Source organism: Mobula birostris, chromosome 27 (genome assembly GCF_030028105.1).
Source record: "Mobula birostris isolate sMobBir1 chromosome 27, sMobBir1.hap1, whole genome shotgun sequence".
Taxonomy (NCBI): domain Eukaryota; kingdom Metazoa; phylum Chordata; class Chondrichthyes; order Myliobatiformes; family Myliobatidae; genus Mobula; species Mobula birostris.
In genome coordinates this window covers 13,341,612-13,364,221 of record NC_092396.1, presented here as the reverse complement: position 1 = coordinate 13,364,221, position 22,610 = coordinate 13,341,612, and the positions used below count along the sequence as shown (strand labels likewise).

Here is a 22,610-nt window from a genome sequence, read left to right as displayed (position 1 = left end):
AAATTATTCAAGTAACATTTAATTTTGCAGCTCAGGAACAGAACTGGCATGATGGGCTGCAGAGCCTTCATCTGTACTGTGGTACGTTCCATTTGAATTCAGACGGGATTAATCCAGTCATTCACCGTAAATTCAGTGGAAGGAACTGCAGAGAAAAGGTGTGCCTGTGGGTTGGTGTTGGCATCCATTACACCCCTGCAGCCCTGTAGCTACTGGCACTTGTCTCACTTCATTAAGTACCAAAGAGACAGGATACACCAGGGCCCAAGTGCAGGAACGGAACTATTGTGCCAAGTTTGATAATTTCACCATTTCTGCTGTTTTACCCACCGGTCTTGTCTTTTACCTTTGGTTCTCTCAGCCAGCTCCAGTTGAGAAAGAACTCAATGTGCCATGCTGACTTTCACTGCCTTGTCCAGGTAACTATTTGATTCAGTGAAACTCCCAGAACAGGGTCGTCAGCCAATTCTGTTCCCAGCTCAACACCTCCAGTCAAAATCAACCAATTGCCCTACCATGATATTTGAGATCAGTAAATCAAGGTTGGAACATTGAACAATCTCAAAGTGAATAGTTAATACCTCACAAGACCATGCAAATATTAAACTATTCAACCGAAAGTTATAAATCTGTAACCACTATCAGAAATAAGGTGTTCTTACGGCAGTGGGAAAGGAGATAAATGTTATTTCCTTTTTGTTCTCAATGTTTGGGTTCTTTGTATGGCTGGATGGGCCATGAATGAAAGTGGGGCAAATGAGATTTTGCCAATGGCTTTCTATACCCAGCAGCAAAAACCCACTAGGGGCAAGATGGTTTCATAACATAAAACTTGGAAAATATGCAGAATTATATACAAGTAGAAAGATCAGGAGCGGTATTAGTGAAGCTGTTAGTAAATAGCAGGGACATTTTGAGCATGACCTTATTTTCCTGTATATCCAAAAATATCTCGGCCTAATTCTGAGTATGTTCAAGTGCCACGGAATGTCAGGTGTTGGCTGTGTGTAGGCAGAGTTTTATCCAATGTATTTGGATAATTGCTGAGGAGGTTTGTATTTTGAGTGCCCCTAACAATCACTACAGCAGAAGGAAATAAACTTTTCTTTTCAAGTTACAATGTTTTAACACATTAAAATATTAAGTCCAAAAACCTTGTCTTAATATAATTTTACACCCTTTTCTAAAGTATAATTTTACATCCTTACATGATTTCATCATCTAAGAAAAGTTTGGATAGGTACTTGGATTGAGGGCTATGATCCGGGTGCAGGTTGATGGGACTAGGCAGTTTAAATGGTTCGGAACAGACTAGATGGGCCAAATGGCCTGTTTCTGAGCTGTACTTTTCTATGACTTTATGACCCCGGTTGTAGGTTTAGTGATTTAATCTATGTTTGTATGCATGTTCAAATTAAGCAGGCCACCTGAAGTACATTGTACACTGTTACTGTCCGCCAATTTAGCCAGCAAAATTTTACAACTGACATGCAAAATATAAAAGCAAAATCGTTTAAGCAGATATTACAGTCTGTGGCAAGTGCTCTGGATCAGTCAAAGGACAGTTTCAGTGAATTTTGTACAACTGTTTCATGTTTCCATGGGGACAAAGAGCCAATCAGGATCATGCTGACCTATTTGTACCAATCTCATTTCTACTTGTAGCCCTCTATGCCTTGGTGCTTCAAATGCTTAGCTGTATGTTTCTTAAATGTTGTAAAAGTAACTGCCTCCAGCACCCACTGAAACAGTGTGTTCCAGGTTACAACCACCCTCAGGGTGAAATGTTCTTCCTCAGAGTCCCTCTAAACTTCATCCTTGTATCTCAAACTGTACCTCCTGGTTTTAGACACTACTCGCTCCTGGAAACATTCCCTAATGTCTACCCTCTCATGACTTTGTGTATCTCTATCAGGGTCCCCTTTGTTCATTTCATTCCAAGAAAAACAAACTCAGTTCTGCTACTCCACTATGAATTCTCTTCCAGACAAGCCCACTTTGAAGAGGTGCTTACCCTCTCTTCAACAGAGACGCAAGTCTCTCTCTGTGTTCTCCCTCTCTTGTTTCTACTGCTATTTAATGCTTAACAGCCTTTGTCTCACCTATTCCTCGCACTTCCATATTTTGTCTATCTTCCCTCTATATCCTTAGCCCTAACGCAAGATCTCAGCTTGAAACGTCGACCATTCCCTTCCGTTCATGAATGCTACCCCACCCACTGAGCTCTTCCAGCAGCTTATATTTTGCTCCAGATAATCCAGTGCCCCCTCATAAACTGAAACACTTTGTCCCAGCCAACATCTCAGTGAACCTCCTCTAAACCTTCAACGGTATAACACATTTTTCCAAAGCAACACACACAAAACGCTGGAGGATCTCAGCAGGTCAGGCAGCATCTATGGAAATGAATAAACAGTCAACGTTTCAGGCCGAGACCCTTCATCAGGACATTTTACCGAAGGCTGGCAATGAACACTGTACTTAGTACTTAAGCTGTGGCTTAGGCAAAATTTAAAGATACTTGTGCCAGAAGCTGTTATGTTCTGTGTTGCAGTTAAAGGCAAGTATCTTGTAAACCATTTTAACCAGCTAATCTACGTGGGCCTGTAAAGATTTCTGGACTTGTACATTAAAGTTCCTCTATTCCTCAGTCTATACTCTTCATTCTGCCCTCTCAAAGAGCATCACTTCACATTTATCAGATTTAAATTCCACCTGTCATTTCTTTGCTCATTTTAGCAACTAATGAATAACTTCTTGTAGTCAGAAAGCATCAACATCGCTAATCTTCGCGTCATCTGCATACTTGCTGATCATAGCTCCCACGCTCACATCCAAGTCAGTAACGTATAGAATAAACAGTAAGGGTCACCGAACCTGTCTCTCTGATTACAACCCTTCAATATCACCCTCTGGTAAGCCAATTTTGTATTCACTCTTGCCAATTTATCATGGATCCCTTGGGTTCCAATCCTTTTCACTAGTCTCTCATACTGGAACTTTATCAAAGGCCATCAATCCTCATCAATACCTTACTTCTTCCAAGAATTCAATCAAGTTGGTCCGACAGGTTCTCCTTTCAATTAACCCCCGCCTTTCCAAGTGTGGGTTAACCCTGTCCCTCAGATACAACCCTGTCCTGTTACAATAACTTCCATTCCACTGATGTCAAATTCACAGATCTGTCATTTCTGGCTTCTGTCTGCTGTCTGTCTTAAATAAAAGTAAAACGTTTGTTGTGCTCTAGACACCTGTAACCTCACTTGTGAGCATCGAAAATCTAAATAATCTTGGTCAAGGTTCCAGCAATCTCCTCCCTTGCTTCTCATCTCATCAGCCCCTGAGGACTGATTCATTTTTAAGCTGACTTTCACACCTAATCTCTCATTTTTAATGACAGCATGTTTTAGAACATTGAACCCCACCATTTTCCAGCACACAGGAATGAACTCTGAAGTTTTCCTTACTGTCCACCTGCCTCCTTCACCCCGTCTGGTGGCCACCCACTTCTTCTCTGATTGCTTTCTTTCCTTGAGCTACACAGTGTTCTTGGTTCACAGTCTACATTGTCCTCAGTAATAGTGAGTGTCTTAGAACTTTGTCATAGCATAAAGCACAATTCTCTTTAATACGATATACATGTTCCTTTGGCACAGAGTATATTTACTCCTTTATGCATCTATAAGTCATAGTTCTTTGTGACAGTCTAAGTCCTACTCCTCCGACACCAAATACATTTTACTCCTCCAACACAGCATATATCATGTTTATCCGTCAGAGTGAAAGCCGTGCGGTTATGTCACAGTCTATGGCCGACTTCTCCATCACTGTACAGCTCACACTGTGGTGACAGTGGGTAAAATATTGTATTGTCCTAGTGCATTCTGAAGTATTCCATCACATAAATCTGCTCTACGCAGTGACGAAGTTAATGAACTAGCCATCAGACATCGAAGACCACTGATCAACAGATTGCAATCCCGTCATGGTAGTGGGGGGAGGGGAACTTAAACTTGTAATTAATTCAGGAGCATTTAAAGGAAATACAGAATTGTTATAAACTCTTAACTAGTTCACTGATGTCTTTTAAAGGAAGAAATCTACCATTTACCAAGCCTGACCCAATTACCCAATAAATAAATAAATATGGTTGACTCTTCAACTGCCTTCTTGGCCGAGGTCAATTAGGATAATTGATAATTGGACTATCAGGAATAAATAGCTCCCATGAATTAATCAGCCAAGTGTACCTCCTCGGCCACACGTTTACTACTCTGTGACTCTATACAATATACTGCTCCACCTCAGTGTAGAACTGGCTGCCTTGTCACAGTTATTTCTCCTACCGTCTTCCTCTTATGTAAATCACAGTCACCTGTCACAGTGCTCTGTCACATTCTGCATCTGTGTCATGTTCTGCGAGTGTATACTTCACCCTCCTGTCATCCAACTCCATTGGTGAACATCGTACTTCTGTGACACCCTGCCTGTCACTCTGCTCTGTCACTGCACGTCTGAATTCTCGGTGGCAGTATAGATTGTATGGTTGTCTCGTGATGTTTGAAGCACTGCTGCATCAGGTTAAGGCTCATTGATACATCACATCGCACACTGCACTGATGAAGGGTCTTGGCCTGAAATGTCGACTGTTCATTCCTCTGCACAGATGCTGTCTGATCTGCTGAGTTCCTCCAGTATTGTGTCTGTGTGTTGCTCAAGATTTCCAGCATCTGCAGAATCTCTTGTGTTTATATTTTGCACTGGTTCTTTACAGAGTACCTGGACTACTTTGTTGTGTATATGGACTTCTTCGTTATGGAGTATATTATACTGCTCTGTCACAGTGTCTGTTGTCCTGTTCTATCATGGCATACGTCATTTTGCTTTTTTCACACTGCCGTGTCACAGGATCATTCACAGTGTGGAGTATATCACCTTGCCAAGGTCTCCATCGCACTGCTGTCACAAAGTATGTCATAGCATGCAATTAACCTGATTCATTTGTTCCATTAGTGAAAAAACAGTTTTCACTATATGAGTGCCCGTTTAATGTCACGACTGAAGGTTGTGAAACAAACATATTGAACAGTGTTCGTTAACATACGTGTGCGTCTGGTGAAGAGTACCATACCTGGGTTTTAGCCTGCCTGTACAGTGTCTCTTTTATTGCTTCGGAGTCTAAGGTGGGATTAAACACTGCGGCCTCTTTCACCTTGTACTGCTCCTCTGCTGCTTTACGCAGGTCCAACCCCTTTGTGAAATTCGCTATCTGGTCCAAGGCCAACAGCCCGGCTTCATCCTCAGCAATACACCTGTGCCAACGATCGGGGTGGGGGGGTGGGGGGGCGGGGGGGGAAGGGTGACCTAATGTTAGCGCATCCGACCTTACATAAGTCAGCCGATCAGTCTGTCCTGACGGCTCAGTCTTTGCATGCACATGCGAGGGCTGCACAACACAAACCAGGTCCACAACAGAGCAATGAGGGGAGGGCTGGGTGAATAGTGTTAGCCAAGCACAATGGGATGCAATGGTGGGGACAAGATGAGACACGCAGATGAAGAAGACGTGAGAAGGAGGCCCTTTATTGAGGGTTGGTTCATTTTAAACTCCTTAAGGATTATAGAATATTCTGAACCTATCCCGTGAGTATATTTGCTTCTACTAACTGCAGTCCTCATGTGACTTCCCCAATGCTTTTAACAACGGATGCCAAGTTACAAAATATTACACTCCACTACAATCAAGTGGTTAAAACTGTTGAAAAAAAACATCCAGTAGAAGGACTTGGGAGTTTTAGTGTTAAGTCATAGGACTCTGTCTCAACCATTATTTGACAAGTATTTGTATGAAGTAGCTGTGCAGATTGGGCCTTCCGCAGAGAGAATGATAGAACCCATTGGGTTTCTGCTTGATTGGACTATCTGTGCTGTGCACTTTTACTATGAGCGACTGCGAGTTAATTGGCTCTTTATTGAATGAATGTGACTAGACTCCTTGGCTTTTTACATAATGGGGGTGATTGCGATTTGATTGTGTATCTATAAATGGGTATTTGAATGCATAGAGATCTTGTGCTCGACAATGAGAGAGGGCATACATTCACCTTCCCCTGCCAACTCCTAAAATATTAATCTAATAAGTGACAGCTCACACACTGAAGAGTGACTATGCAATTCAGATGGAAAATGGCAATATAACAAAAATAATGTTTTGTACGTCAGATACAGCACGAAGTCCTGTTTGACTTAATTTGATTCAGCACAGACAATTACCTAAATGAAATATTTCAGAATTCAAAGCACAATTGGCCACAAATTGCCGAGGCAATTGTGATTGTGTGAGTCTCCCATCACCCCAGAGTACAAAATCCCCCTGGTGCCTTTCCTAGTACTTAATCTTAAAGACAGAGTTGTGACAGGCCAATTTAAATCTGTGGGCTTGATAGTATCAAATAGAATCCACAGAGTATACAAACAATCTGCAGATTCGAATTTAGTTAATACATGTCAGCCTTTTGTTGTGCATAGAATGAAATAACTTCTGAAATACAGAATCCCTCAGTGTATTTGTAGGATGACACCCCTCGCTGAGTGTATGCGTCTGACTGTGTCTATGTGGGTGGGTGTCTGTGTGAGAGTGAGTGAGTGAGTGAGTGTGTGTGTGTGTGTGTGTGTGTGTGTGTGTGTGAGGGAGAGAGAGAGAGAGAAGGGGAAGGGGAGGGGGAAGAGAGAGGGGAAATGGGTGGAGGGGGAGGGAGGGGGGAACGGGGAGACTGGGAGAGAGCAAGCGAGTGCTAATTATACATGTTTCTGTGTTTGGGTGTGTGGGAATAAGTATCCAGTTGCATGTATTGTGTACAAGTTTCTGGTGTGTATGGACACACTGAGGGAAGCAAGATTAAGGAGGGTCACACTTTAGTCATCCTGACCCAGCACCTGGAACTCTTATCAGCAAAAGCACAAGCCGATGCAGAGGAACTATCACCCCCTGACCCCATGTTATTCACCAAAGATTCTGAGGAGCCCAGATCAATAAAACTGAGGATTTAGTTTTGACTAGATTTAAATTCTATATTTGTATGATCCATAAATGGATTTGATCCCTGGATTTGACCTAGTCACAAGTTCTCCGAAGCCTTGTTATGTTTATTACTGGTGTTGCCCTGTTATGTGCTTATGGAAGTTAGCATACTATAAATAAAGTTCAGTGCTCATAGAGGGATATGACAGCAATTTAAATGCCTCCTCTACTATCAGGGGTTCCCAATCTGAGCTCCACAGATCCCCTACTTAATGGTATTGGTCCATGGTATAAAAAAGATTGGGAACCCCTGCATCAGATGATATGTTGCTTCAAATAGTTGTGTGAATGGGCTAACAGTGACATGAATGGAGTAACAGCAATCTGTACCATTTCAGTAAGGTTACAAAGTGAAGTGTCTGAAACTGCCTAACTTAATTCAAGTATGATTCTTGAGAAAACAGAACCATAACATTCTAAAATGACTCCATCATCCTCTGGATCTTCTCAATCCATATTCGTTAAACCAACCATTCTTGGGGATGGGCAGCATGCTTTTGGCATGAGAACATGAAGAGGAATGTGTGAAGACATTTATGGATTATACAAACCTGTGAGTCTGCTCGTACCCCAAGGTGAGTGGGGCAGGGCGCTCTTCTTCACTTTCCCTGAACGAAGCTCTGGGATCAATCTTCGGTGAAACTGGGTCATCCTGGGATTTTTCCGTCATGCTCTCATCCTCCTCTTCGTCTTCCTCCTCAAGCTCCTCCTCTTCATCCTCGTCATCTGCCTCTTCTGTTTTCTGATTGGTCAGTGCATGAACGGCCTGCTGGTGACCACCTTGCACCTCATGCCTGAAGCAAGGAGACAACAATAGATCATAAAAAGATTGGATGTTTGTTAAATTACCTGATGGATTCATCCTAATTCCAGAATTTACTTTAATCTCAGTATCTAACAGCATCATGACTTATGGTAAAAGCTGGAGAAGTGAACAAAATCTGCTTTATTTGGGTTCAGAAAAGAATTGGGATATTTAAAAGGTTAACACAGCGATCTTTTAAACTTTCTGAAATTTCTGCTTTTGAATCGAAGACGGAATCTCAATGATGAAGATTGTCTCCCCCTGGTGGTTGAAATAGTTTCATCTTGTTCGCAGTTAACTACCTTAGCAAACCACACACAACTCACCCTGCAGCCGCTGGAAATGATGCTATTTGTACCAGTTACACTATCTCAAGTTTGTCTTTCTACTTGACAACACCTTTTAAAATTTGCATTACAAAGCCCCTCATGACCTAATCACTCCTTCAAGCTGATCACCAGCCTCTTCCACTTGTCCCCCCTTTTTGTACCTCTGCTGTTTAGCCATCGTTTTTCACTTCTGACAAAAAGTTATCTTGTACAGTACAGTGCAAAAGTCTTAGGCACATATACACATATAGCTAGGGCATCTAAGACTTTTGCACAGTACTGTAGTAATTTTATGTACTGCACAGTACCACTGCCGTAAAAAAAAATTCGTGACGTATTTGAGTGATGATAAACCTGATTCTGATATGGGTCCCTACTGTGGACTGAGAGTGGAAAGGTGTAGAGAGAGGGGAATCATGGTTGGGAAAAGGGGAAGGAAGAGGGGAGGGAGCGGGAAGCATCAGAGAGACATGTTATAATGAACAATAAAGCAATTGTTTGGAATCAAATGGCCTTGCCTGGTGTCTCAGGCCTGGGTGTGTCTGCACCTGTGCCACCCCCTGCCCCTGGCACTCCACCTCCCGCCACCCATCCCACACCCCTTCCGTCGTGCGACACCCTCATCATTCCCAACATCCTTTGCTCCCGCCAGATTTACAAACTTGTTCTCTGCTCCACGTCGACAAATAGGGTGTGTCTGCACCCTAGCCATATATACTGTATGTGCCTAAGATTTTTGCACAGTGCTGTAGACTGTAAAAACAAACTAAGTTGTATGTCAGTATTGTTTGTCTTTCTGTAGAAGCTGTCTGACCTTCAGAATGATTCCAAATATTGTTCCCTTTTAATGTATTTTTCAAACATCTGCAATGTTTTGCTTTGTGCAGGGCAATGGTCGGCACTCATGTCAGTGTCACTCACAGAGGCCACCTGAGTGGAAAATGAATCTACCGTCGCAGCAAGGAGTGTAAGGGCGTCGTAAGCAGCTTCCTCCTCTTGACTACGCTGCTGCTCTTGGAAAGGGACTACGCGACACTTATACCAGCTCTTTGAAACAGGAAAACATTTATTTCCCTGGTACAAACTTCCTTCTTTCCATTAAACACAAAATTCACTAAAAATAAACAAAAAGAACCATCACTACTACTATCAGGAATGAAGTAGAGGAGCCTTCGGTCCCACACCACCGGGTTCCGGACCAGTTATTACCCTACAACCATCGGGCCCCTGAGCCAGCGCGGATAACTTCACTCACCACTTCTCTGATTCTATGTCACACATATTCACTTTCAAGGGATCTTTTACACCTCATATTCTCAATATTATTTTTATTTACACAGTTTGTCTTCTTTTGCACATTTCAGCCTTTGTTTATGTATGGTTTTTATAAAAGTCTATGGTATTTCTTTTCTCCCCCTGTCAATGCCTGCATGAAAATGAATCTCAGTATAGTATATGCTAACATATATGTGCTTTCATGATAAATTTACTTTGAACTTTGAAGCCTTTAACATGAAGTACCATGGGCTAGCTTCTTCCCATTTCTCCCTTTCTGCTCCTTCAAACCTCAGTGTCCTGCACCACATTGTATGGCAGCAACACTCTCTCTCATGCCTCACCCAACTGGCATAATTAACAAAGAAACAGTAATAATTTATATGCACTCTCAAGCCTCAACCTCTGTTCGATTAGGTTATGGACAATCAGTGACTTCATTCCGGATATCCAATTTTAGATTATAACCCTGTTACTTAGCAAAAATCTGACAGCTTTGTGATTAAAATTAACTTGGCACAAATTTGTGGAGGATAGTCCAGTCCCAGAATGCTGGTGCCTGAAAAGACACAGCAATCTGTGGGTCAATGAAAGCTTTTTACAAGGAACCACTATTACAATACTTCATAGCAAATGCGACTCCTGGCATAGTATACTATGGTTCTGGCTTTCCCTTCTGCCTGAATGGCCTGCTACTGAACTCTGGTGCCTTTGTATTAAGACTTTAGATTCAGAGCATCCAGGAAACAAAGAATATTCCTTATGGATCTTGCCATAAATCTCTGATAACCCTTACTAATATTTATTATAAGTTAACATACATACATCATGGTATCTATAAATGCACTGCAAAACTGAATTTCTAGGCCCTAAACTGTTACTCCTTTTTGTGTGTGAATTTGCTCCTCGGCCAGTGAAACTATTTCTTTCTATCTAATCTAGCAATTCCCTTTAATATCTTGGAGATTTGATCAAACCATTCCTTATTCTTCAATCTTCCAGGGAAATCAACCCCAGATTATATAACCCCTCTATATTTTTTTCCCCATGGAGTCATCATAGGACCATAAGACCTAGGAGCAGAAGTAGGCCATATAGCCATTGAGTTTGCTCCACCATTTCAGCATGGCTGATCCAGTTCCCTCTCAACCCCATTCTACTGCCTCTCTCCATAACCTTTCATATCCTGACTAATCAAGAACCTATCAACCTCCACTATAAATACACCCAAAGACCTGGCCTCCACAGCTGCCTGTGTCAACAAATTGCACAGATTCACCACTCTCTGGCTAAATAAATTCCTCCTCATCTCCATTCTAAATGGACATTCCTCTATCCTGAAGATGTGCCCTCTGGTCCTACGCTCCCCCGCCATAGGAAGCATCCTTTCCACATTCAGTCCATCTTGGCCTTCAACATTTGATTGGTTTCAGTGAGATCCCTTTGCATTCTTCTAAATTCTGGTGAGTAAAGGCCCAGAGCCATCAATCACTCCTCATGCGATACGTCATATCATTCTCGTACTCATTCCGCGCACTCCTCCCAAGACCAATGTACCTTTTCTCCTGGGAGGCAACCAGAACTCTATGTGTGGTCTAATGAGGTACAGCTGTATCATAAGGCCTATGCACTTGTCTCCCAGCCCATTTATTAGCTTTTTGATTATTTTCCCACATTGATGACATTTTAATGATCTGTGAATATTCTTTCCAAGTTTTACAAATTCTAGCTTTTCACCATATATAATATATTATGTTTAATGGCTGGGTTCAGTCATTCGCTGATCTTGGCAATTTTCTTGCAAATGTTTCATCACCATGCGAGGAGAGCTTGTCAGAGCGCTGTTGTTTATTTTATCCTTTTAGGTTCAAATTGAAAAATCACACATATATCTTCATTGAAAGGCCTTCATCTCAATTTTAACTATTTACTTAACCCATTGTCTCTTGATAACAATGATTTTTTTCTGGATTTTACATCCAATGTCAAATGCTAGTTGAGTTTCTATCATAAGTAAAATGTCTTTTCTTCCCATTGTGTAATTCATTTATAAATAGTTTACTGCCAATAAAAATCCTTACAGGACACCACTGGCATATCTTGTAGATACTCCATTAAGTATCCTTGCTTTACTGCACCTTAGGAAATTTTCCAACCAAATCAATAATTTGTTTTCATGAACCCAAGCTTCAGTTTATATCATAGATTATCAAATGCCTTTTAAAGTCTATACGAATAATATCTATAGACATTATAACTATAGACTTAAAAATCAGATAGATATGTTAGACATGACCTGCCCTTTACAAAATAATTTTCTCTAAACAGCTAAATGTTTGTAACTGCTCACTCGCTCTGTCCTTAACTATAGATTCTAATGGTTCTCTGATAAAAGGTCTCTAATTTCCCGGTTTCCCTCTCTTGCCTTGATTAAAGTAGCAAGGGACATGCTCAATTTTCTCATCTAAAGGCTTGGTTCCAGAATGAAGAAACTTTGGAAATTTATAATCCGATCATGTGCAATGTTTACTTGGATTCTTTTTAAGTGTTCATCCTTGTCATTAGTTTCACCATTTCTTACATACATGTTCACCAATTTCTCACATGCATTTACAAAAGCATCATCATAAATTTTCAACAGATTCCATGTTGTTCCATCCAGATCAGGGCTTCCCAACCTGGAGTCCAAGGACCCCTTTATTAATGGTAGGGAATCATGGTATAAAAAGATGGAATCCCCTGATCTAGGGAGATATGAAATAAGACAATAAGACCATAAGACAAAGGAGCAGAAGTTGGCCATTTGGCCCATCGAGTCTGCTCCGCCATTTTATCATGAGCTGATCCATTCTCCCATTTAGTCCCACTCCCCCGCCTTCTCACCATAACCTTTGAAACCCTGGCTACTTGGATACCTATCAATCTCTGCCTTAAATACACCCAATGACTCGGCCTCCACTGCCGCCCGTGGCAACAAATTCCACAGATTCATCATTCACCACCCTCTGGCTAAAAAAATTTTGTCGCATCTCTGTTCTGAATGGGCGCCCTTCAATCCTTAAGTCATGCCCTCTCGTACTAGACCGCCCCCCCCCATCATTGGAAACAACTTTGCCACATCCATTCTGTCCATGCCTTTCAACATTCGAAATAAGCATCAATCTTAAAAAAGAATATGAAAAGTTACAAAAGTGAGTGTGAAAAGAAATCGCAAAAAAAAAAAAATCCAAAGCAACACAGAATATATATTTCTATTAGAAAGTCTAGAACAGGGGTTCCCAACCTGGGGTCTACAGACCCCTCAGTTAATGGTAGGGGTCCATGGCATAGAAAAGATTGGCCTGCGTGGGATATATATACTGCTGCAGACAACTTGATCATGGTCAAGAATAAACCGTCCATTGATCAGCAGCTGCTGATTAGAATCAGATTTAATATCACCAGCATATGCCATTAAATTTATTAACTTTACGGCAGCAGTACAATTAAATATATAATAAATAAATACAGAGAAAAAAACTGAGTTGCATTAAGTATATATATGTCTATTAAATAGTTAAGTTAAAATAAGTCATGCGAAAAAAACCCAGAAGTGAAAAAAGTAGTGAGGTAGTGTTTATGGGTTCAACGTCCATTTATAAATTGGATGGCAGAGGGGAAGAAGCTGTTCCTGAATCGCTGAGTGTGTGCTGAAAGTTATATAGAGGCAATATGTTAAGTAAATAGTTAAATATTCACTCCTCACACTTCATGCTCTATAGCTGTGAAATATACCATCAGGCGGATACAGTGTAGTGTCTTTTAGTTTGGAACATTGGACTATCCCTAATTATCCTTGATAAGCGGGTGGTGAGCTGGTTTCTTAAACTACTGTGGAGGTGCACTTCAACAATGCTCCAGTGATGATAAGGTTCGGAATATATAGTTATGGAATCATAGTGAAGTATAGCACAGAAACCTTTTAAACTGCCGACTCCCATTGACCTGCACCAGGACCATAGACCTTCCGTCCCCTGCCATGTACCTATCCAAACTTTGCTTAAAAGCATTGATATTGAGCTCGCATTTATCACTTGTGCCGGCTGCTCGTTCCACACTCTCATGACCCTCTGAGTGAAGACGTTTCCTCTCATGTTCCCCTTAAACTTCTCACCTTTCGCCCTTAGCCCACGACCTCTGGTTGTAGTGGAAAGAGCCAACTTGCATTTGCCCTATCCATACCCTCATAATTTTGCGTACCACTGTCGAATCTCCACTCAGTCTTCTATGTTCTGAGGAATAAAGTCCGAACCTATTCAATCTTTTATTCAACTGCACATGGTCTAAATCAGAATGGCTACTTAGATAACATCTTTCGAACCTACAATATTAGGGATAAAGATCAAGGTGCATTGGAACATAGTCATTTTCAGTTTCCCTTACAAGTGATATCAGATGGACATATGCTGCTCTTTCTTCATTGGCACTGCGTCAAAATCCTGACACTCCCAACACAACAGCATTGTGGGAGTGCCTTCACCATAGCAATGATAACAGAGAAGGCCCACTATTGTCTTCTCACATCCAGTAAGGGCAATAAAAACTGAATTTTCCAGTCTTATACTTATTTTGAGACAAAAATAAAAGCCAACAGTCTTTGGTGAGCTTGTTGTTATAAGAGACATGGAAAGCAACAAAACGTTAAATGTACTGGTGACTGAATTAAAAGGAGGGAGCGAGGGGTAAAAAGGAAGATTAAACTCCCAGCCTCCCAACCATTGAGCACATCTACATGAAATGCTATCGTAACAAAACAGCAGCCACAATCAGGGACCTCCACCACCCAGGCCATGATGTCTTCTCACTACTGCCATCAAGTAGAAGGCACAAGTACTTCAGATTCAAGAACAGTTACTACCCCCTCAACCATCAGGCTCTTGGATAAAAGGAGATCTCTACACCCACTTGGCCCATCATTAAGATATTCCCACAACCAATGATCTCACTTCAAGGACACTTTATCTCATGTTCTTGACATTTATTGCCTTTCATTTATATTTGCATTTGCACAGTTTGTTGTCTTCTGCACTCTAGCTGGTCTTTCACTGATCCTGTTATAGTTATTAATCTAGAGGTTTTCTGAGTATGCCCCCGGGAAAATGAATCTCAGGGTTGTATATGGTGACGTAAATGTGCTTTGTTAATACAATTTACTTCAGGGCTTTTGAAAATAAATATAAACAAACAAGTAAAAGATGATGGGTAATGACAAGTAAAAGTGAAGTGGGGAAAGTGTAGAATTGAATTAATTGAATTGATGTTTGAAATAACCTGTTGAGGATTAACTAATGACATACGTGCACTTTGACAATAAAATTTACTTTGACTTTATTTTTGGGTTAGAGAGGGTAAAGCATTGAACAAACTGGATAAACTAGTGACTAAACTATTATTGGATTAGATTGAAGGAGCAGTGAACAGGCAGTTGGGTTAAATGACCAAACCACCATCAGATTACAGCAAAAAAACAGCTCACAGAAAGCGGCGTTTGATGCTGTTTTAAGCTTTTTACATGGGTCAGCTTTTCACTCGCCTACTTCATTCGGATGTGGCTGAATCCCTCTCTAACCCTGCTGAACAAACATAAAATTCCCTCCAACCACAAGTAGTTTGTGCTTGGAGGACTAACACATCTTTCACTTGAGTGATTTTGTTTTACACTATTGTGACCAGTTTAAGGAGCAGGGTTGCATCCCAGATGCGAGACTAATTAAGACTGAAAAAGCATATTTTAGTCAGAAGTGACAGCAGCTTAATATGTACTCCAGATGAGTGGTTAGACAAGGCAGGAGTTTCTTTATTTGGATTGTATCAACTGGCAAAAGCCACTCTAAAATTTTGACTCATTGCTCTTTCCCACTACTCCCCCAAATCCCTGCAGAATTCAGAGATTTATGAGTAGGCCTTTATTCACAGTTGGCACCCCTTTACCTAGTTAAAATGCTTTGACCAGCAATAGCAGAAGCTTTCTCAGAGAGGACCCTGAAGGTTGGCTAACGATTATATAATCTGATATAGGCAGAACTCTTCCAACTTTGCTGGTGTTCTTTCTTCAGTAGTCAACACCCAAGAGTTAGTGTAGCATCTGGGGCCATGTTTTGAGTTATCCTTTGCACAATCACACGACAAAATATGAAAAGTTGGCCAAGTACAACCTTATCTTCCCCTTGCAGCCCAAGGGTACAGCTAGTCGAGCTGCTTCCTCACAGTTACGGTGGCTTGGGTGTGATCCTTACCTCCGTGGCTGTCTGTGTTGTGATAGCTCTAATTCTGTTTGATGTTCGCCGAGCTTGCCAATTAGCTCTCAGATGTTTCAGCGCCAGTTGAGGTGACATCCTCAGTGCGCAGTTGTTGGTGTTTCTCTCTGGGAGTGCTTGCTTTTATATAGGCCCCTGTTCACTTGCCTTGGTCCTGATTGGCTACCCCTTCAGTTGACCTTTGAACTCTGCTGTTGAATGGCTCGCGTTTCCTTGGCTCTTAGGGGATCGTAGATGGTGTGTATTTCGATATGTTCGTTTATGGAGTTATCAGAAGAGAACTGCGCTAAAAATGCTTGAGCCTGCCTCATGCTTGCCTGCCCCAGAACCTCCACAGTGTCTCAGTTAACATGGTGTCCTTCTCTGTCTTTAATTACCGAGATCATCGGCAGTGGATCATGTCTCCGTACCGCCAGTTTGTATTCCTGTAAACGAGTCGTGAGCTTACATCCTGTCTGGCCGAGGTAGTACTTGTCGCAGTCTCCATAGGCGATCCTGTACACCACATTGTTTTTGTCACTATCAAACGCCTCAACCTGAGCTACCAATAGTCACTACCATCCTAAGCATAATTTCTCCCTTTGACTTTGTAGTTTCCTCCGGGTTCTGCAGTTTCTTCCCATATCCCATAGTTGTGCTGTTTGGGGGTGGGGGGGTTAATTGTCCATTGTAAATGGCCCTATGTGTGTGTGTATAGGGCTTAGAATCTATGGGAACTGATGGCAGAGTGGGGAGAATAAAATGGGGTGATGTAAATGGGCGCTGGGTGGTCAACAAGGGCTTCATTCTCTATCTCCACACTTTACGACCATCACTGTAGACAAGCTTCCCATCTTGAGTTGACTGCCACAGTGCAGAGATAAAAGTGATGGGCCATGGGAAGTTGTAATTGACAATGTAAAGCTTACACCGAAACATCATAAAGTCCAACACCTAAGGTGCAAAAAATTTATCAGTGCTTAATTTCAGAGCTCAAAGGTGCTGATTCACCCAATCCTGGTAACATGACGTATTAATTCTCATCTAAGTAACCTAGAACTTGGACCTCAGCAGACAACTTCCCTCACTACATGAACAAACTTCAGGCCTCAGACATGAAAGAGACGAGGGACAGGTCCACAGGAAGATGGCTGTCACCTGTGTCTCTCCTCCATCCATGCCAAGATTTTAAAAACAATGTACTTAACCTTTTGGTAGTGGCTAGTGGTTTGGCCATATCCATCTTCACAAATGCAGCACAATAATCTAGGGAGCTCAAAAATGGGTTTTGGTCCACTATTAACATGTAGAAAAGGCCTAATGCTTGTTTTAATCAGTTGTGCATGTGTCTGAAAAGCAGCCAACATACCAGGTTGTTGGGCACTTCTTCAACCGTTATTCATCTTCAGAAGTGTTCTTTGACATGCTTTTTTTTTTACTAATACTTTCTAGGCTTCTCTCAAAATGGCCAAAACTTCATAGCAACAACAGCTTGTCAGCCTGATCCTGTCTAGCCAGTTATCAAAGCTCTAGTTTAACAATTTATTTGTAATTTTAGCTTGGAAGTATTGAGAGTAGAAATTGTGCCAACTCCTGTGGATCTGAGCCACAAAAAGCTAGTTGTGTTGCGATGTTTGAGGAAGCAGACTTGGAGCATGCAAACTTTGCTTTGTTTTTTTTCCCTCTCCTATATGATACTCAAATTCTGGATCCTGGCAGAAGAAGTGGGAATCTTGTTACTAATTATAAGTGGATTATGAAAGTAACCCATTGCAAACACAGCACTTGACTGTTGCATCTCTCATACCAGCTGTTATTAATTCAGCATTGAAGTCCCTTAGTGGGGTCTTCTTGATCAAGCCTCATTTTGGATACTTCACCTTTGCTGATCCTCCAGGGTACTGTTGACCACACACAAATTAACCTGACCATAGAGATGAGTGCATGTAAAACCTGCTGAACACCCAATTGTCATTGTCTCAAGTGAAGTCAAGTCAAGTTTATTGTAATTTAACTATATCCAATGAGGATGAGAAGATGGCGGCGTGAAGCAGCGCGTGCAGCTGCTCCAAATGATATCGTATTTGTGAAGTAGGATGCTGTGCACAATCCTGATTTGATGGAGACAGATGTGAAGAAGCACGGAGGAACATCTGGAGAAACTTCTGAAATGCCCGCTTCGCTGCCGCTGCTACTGTGCAATTGAGAATCTCTGGAGGGGAAGGCCCCAAATCCTTGGCTTTGCCTATTGCCTGTTGCTGGAGCCGGGGTCGAAGTCGCTCGGCAGAGATGGTGCTCGGTGTCGGAGGGCTGGTCGGAGGCTCGAAGTTTTCGGACGGACTCAGAGTCGGACTGTGGTCGGTGCTTCCAGGATGCTGCGTCGGCAAGTTTGCGGCGCTGGAAGCTCATGGAAGGGAGAGTTTCTCCCTTCAACCATCTGCGTGAGATGATGGGACTTCCGAGAGACTTTGAGACTTTTTTTTTACATGCCCATGGTCTGTTCTTCATCGAATTACGGTATTGCTTTGCACTGTTGTAACTATATGTTATAATTATGTGGTTTTTGTCAGTTTTTTTAGTCTTGTGTTTCTGTGATATTATTCTGGAGGAACAAATTGTGTCATTTCTTAATGCATGCATTACTAAATGACAATAAAAGAGGACTGCTTGTCCTCATAATCTAATCTAATCTAATAATCTAATATCCATGGATACATTCAAACGAGACGCTTTTCCAAACCAGGGTGTAAAGCACTGTGGTATACAGAAAACATAATAACTTATGAAAACAAGGATGAAATCTATAGATGGATCACACATAAATAAACAAACTAAAGTGCATAAATTAAATATTGTCAGGTACAGTACAGATTAACCTGCTGGATACTTTGAATGTGATGCGGAAGGGAGTTCAGAAGCCTAATGGCCTGAGGGAAGAAACTGTTTCCTGTCCTGACCATCCTTGGTTTTATGCATCGGAGTCTCCTGCCTGATGGTAGAAAGTCAAAGAGGATGCTAGATGGATGGGTGGAATCCTTAATATACTAAGGGCTCCTGATAAATGACTGCAGCTACTACATTGGTCGGAGACTGTCTGGTGTGGCAAATCACACCCTTTACAAAAAGGCACGCTCCACTAAATAGAAGTGTGTTCCACTGCAAATTAGGTGAGGGGCATCGAAGAAGCGTGACCTAAAAACCCATGATAAATAAACCAATTTGCAAACTGCGGTTAAAGCAAAATTCAGCTCATGCCATGCAAGATCCAGATTATGCATCTTTGCTCAGGGATATGCGATTAAAACAAAGGTGTGCATTTATCTAGATCTTAGTCTATCTGAATCCACAGCAGCATCTGGCCCTACCCTCCTGCCACCACAAACACTGGCTTTCTAACATCCCAGGTAAACATACACTTCTTCATTCATCACTGCCCAATAGTATTCCTCAGCACAAATATTGCTGGGCAGTGCAGGAAAGTACTGGAGGAGGAGAAATCTCTGTCTCCTACCCAAGGAGAGCACCGAAGCTGATGTGCAGTTGGAGAACAGACCTTCATTTAAAACACACGTGCAACGTATTCAGGTTTTTTTGTTGTACAAATAAATCTGATCCCAAGACAGGTCGAGGGAGAAAAATAACATCAAAACTTTCTCCGTAGACAGGAGTGCAGTTTATGGCACAAACCACTCGATTCAATTTCAATCCAGATTAAATAATTCCCGAGCCAAGTAAGCTTTTAATTAAAGTATATATAAACCTCGACCCAGGTTGTTACTCGATTTCAGGGCTCTGTCCATTAGTCTGCACGTATCTACAAGTGTTTGTGTTAAGTCTTTTAATCATTTTTTTTTCTGTAGAGATATATGTGTTAGGTCACTGCTCTCTGCTGGGCCAACCACACCAAGCCTTCGAGGCATTCTTTTTTGTAGACACTAGGCCCCAATTAGAATTTCCCTACATCACCGAGGAAAAGAGCATTATGACTTCCCGTTATTCTACGAAAGAATATCCTGACTCTCCCAGCCTATCCCTTGTATAGCAATTGACAAAGTGAAACATCATCTGAAGTTCTTCTCATATTTTCTTCATTTTTGGCCTCCTGGAAGATTGTTAAAGGCTTGGAGGCAGAGCGAGAGTGGCATTTAATCACAGTGCTGACAGAAAGCTGTCTTGCTTCAGCCCCTAAGAAAAGCAAACAGTGGATAAAGTTGGTCGGACCTGATTTCAAATAGAACAACATTCCCCTTCATTTTCCTTTTTTAAGAAGCTCTGTTCTTTCATCTGTTGAGTTAGCGGCTTGGGTGTCAGGGGACCAGCGTCTGGTCCAGCAGGCTACCTTGTCTTGTAGCAGGAAAAGGGTCATTTGCTCTGTCGTCTGGGGACAAAGGGGGAAGCGGGGGGGGGGGGGGCGAAATCTAGGTAATTAGTGTGCTCCTGATTCAGCTGCCTCCAAACAGAAAGCGTTCTTAACTTTTAAAATAACCGTCCTCAGCTGGATAACTTAGCAGTAAACTTCACAAGTTCTACAAATCGATCATTTACAAAGCAAACTTTAAAAAAAACTTAGATATTCTAGTCATGTACCACAGCTTGAATCAAAACGGTCTGATGGTATTCTGAAATTACTGCTTAAATTAAGACTAACATTTATCATCCATACCAATTTTATACAACTATGTGGCTTGTTAGGCCATTTCCAGGGCTATTAAGAGGACTGCAGTCACAAATAGTGCAGGGAGGTAGAGAAGTAGCTTTCTTCCCTAAAAGATATAAATAAATGGCTTTTTATGACAATTTGACAGATTTAATGTCACTTTTACTGATACTAACTTTTTACTTCCAGAGTTTTAGAACTAAAGTAATTGGTCTAGGCCTTTGGTTTGGTAGTTCAGCAACATTGGCTCTGTACTGTAATGTTGCACCATATTAATCAGAGCTTAGTGCTAAAATGAAGTAACTGATCATTTAGTGTGGAACTGCATATCAGTGGGCTATTAAATAAAAAGTGAAATGTTGCTAATCACACACATGGAAGATGGTGTTGCTCTCTTTCTCACGCATAGACTATCATTCCCAGTTTGAGCTTTGTCAGGGGAGAGTACCCCGGAGGGACGCGGCCAAGTTTTCAATGATTACAATTAATGGAAACTCCATTTCAAAAGAAGATGGCTTACTTGAGAGTTGATAGACCTGTTTGCCTTGGGATTCCGCAACTGTTGAGCGATGATGATGTGTCTTTCTGAATATTGCCGTGTCCTTACAGGTCCAAAACCTGGAATTCAGTCTATGTATGAGCACACACAAAATGCTGGAGGAACTCAGCAGGTCAGGCAGCATCCAGGGAAATGAATAAGCAGTCGACGTTTCGGGCCAAGACACCTCTCCAGGACTGAGAGAGAAGGGGGATACTACCTGACCTGCTGAGATCCTCTAGCACTTTGTGTGCATTGCTCTGGATTTCCAGCACCTGCAGACTTTCTCATGTTTATGCATGAACATTAATATCTTCTCAGGGACTTGGGTTAACAAAATTAGAGCCCCTTTATACTCAACATTTTGGGTTGAGATTAAAAAAGGTTGAAATTTGTAAAAAAAATTCCTTTCAGATTAACTTCAGTTTAGATCTGTACAAAAAAGTAAACATATTTTAGTTGTATCCTATCATATTCTTGGTAATAATTAAAAGTTAAGGGAGGAATACTGGGCAGGATTTTGAGAAATTCTTTTTCAAATAGCCACATGGAATCTGCAACATCCACCTTAAATGGCAGTAAAGTTCCCAGGTTAACCTAAAGTACTTCCAGTTTTGCAAATGATCACACTCCCCGACTCCTCGTAGTTTGTCAGGCTTTGCCTTATACAGTACTGTGCAAAAGTCTTAGGCACATATATATAATCTAGGGTAGCTAAGACTTTTGCACAGTACTTTTGTAATTTTATGTATTGCACTGAGCTGCTGCAAAAAAAAAACAAATTTCATGACATACGTGATTCTGATATGGGTCTCTATTTTGGACTGAGAGTGGGAAAAGGGAAAGGAGAGGGGAATCGCAGTTGGGAAAAAGGGAAGGGAGAATGGAGGGAGCAGGAAGCACCGGAGAGACATTCTGTAATGAGCAATACCCTAATTGTTTGGAATCAAATGACCTCCCCTGGTATCTCAGGGCTGGGTGTCTTCACCTGCACCACCCTACATCCCTGGAACTCCCTCTCTGCCACTTGTCCCACACCCCTCCTCTGGCACTCCACCCTTGGCATCGGCAACATCCTTTGCTCCTGCCAGATTTACAGACTTGCTGTCCACTCCACATTGACAGATACAGTACAGTACAAGTCTTGGGCACTCTAACTATATACATGTACTTAAGACGTTTGCTCAGTACTGAATATATACAGTGTGTAAAATGATTCCACCTCCTCATCTCCCTGAGGTAGAGATTTCAAATGATTCACAGCCCTCTAAATTTTCGAAGTCTTAAAAAAAAGGGAATTTCTCATCTCCATCTCAAGTGGCAACTCCTCTTATGAAACAATGTTTGCAAGTTGCAGGTATCCCCGCTCAGCATCGACTGTATTACTTTCATATAAAAAGCTTGAACCCTTTATACAATATTTTGAGCTGAGATTTTAAAAAAAAGATGCGATTTGTGATGAATTCCAGTCATATTAACTCAGTTTAGATTTAGGTAAATAGATCACCGCTCATTCTTCTATATCTGTACAAGTGTAGGACTAACCCGCTTAACCTCTCTTCGCTCAATCTCGCAAACTTTCTTTGTAAATTATATGCTTTGTTCCTTAAATATGGAGACCAAAACTGCATGCGGGACTCAAGGTGTAGT

At 41.6% G+C, this 22,610-nt stretch overlaps 1 protein-coding gene across 2 annotated transcripts in view; it reads right to left on the bottom strand.

Moving 5' to 3' along the window:
* Positions 1 to 22,610, bottom strand: part of prdm16 (PR domain containing 16) — a 751,999-nt gene that overhangs the window by 8,394 nt on the left and 720,995 nt on the right. The window contains exons 16-17 of one of the 2 annotated variants that reach the window (XM_072245465.1): positions 7,633 to 7,875; positions 5,096 to 5,312 (exon numbers count right to left, since the gene is read on the bottom strand). In XM_072245465.1, the coding sequence (XP_072101566.1) occupies positions 5,096 to 5,312; positions 7,633 to 7,875 (460 nt within the window). Of the gene's footprint in view, positions 1 to 5,095; positions 5,313 to 7,632; positions 7,876 to 22,610 lie in introns of those variants that run through there. The other variant, XM_072245466.1, reaches the window with a different exon arrangement.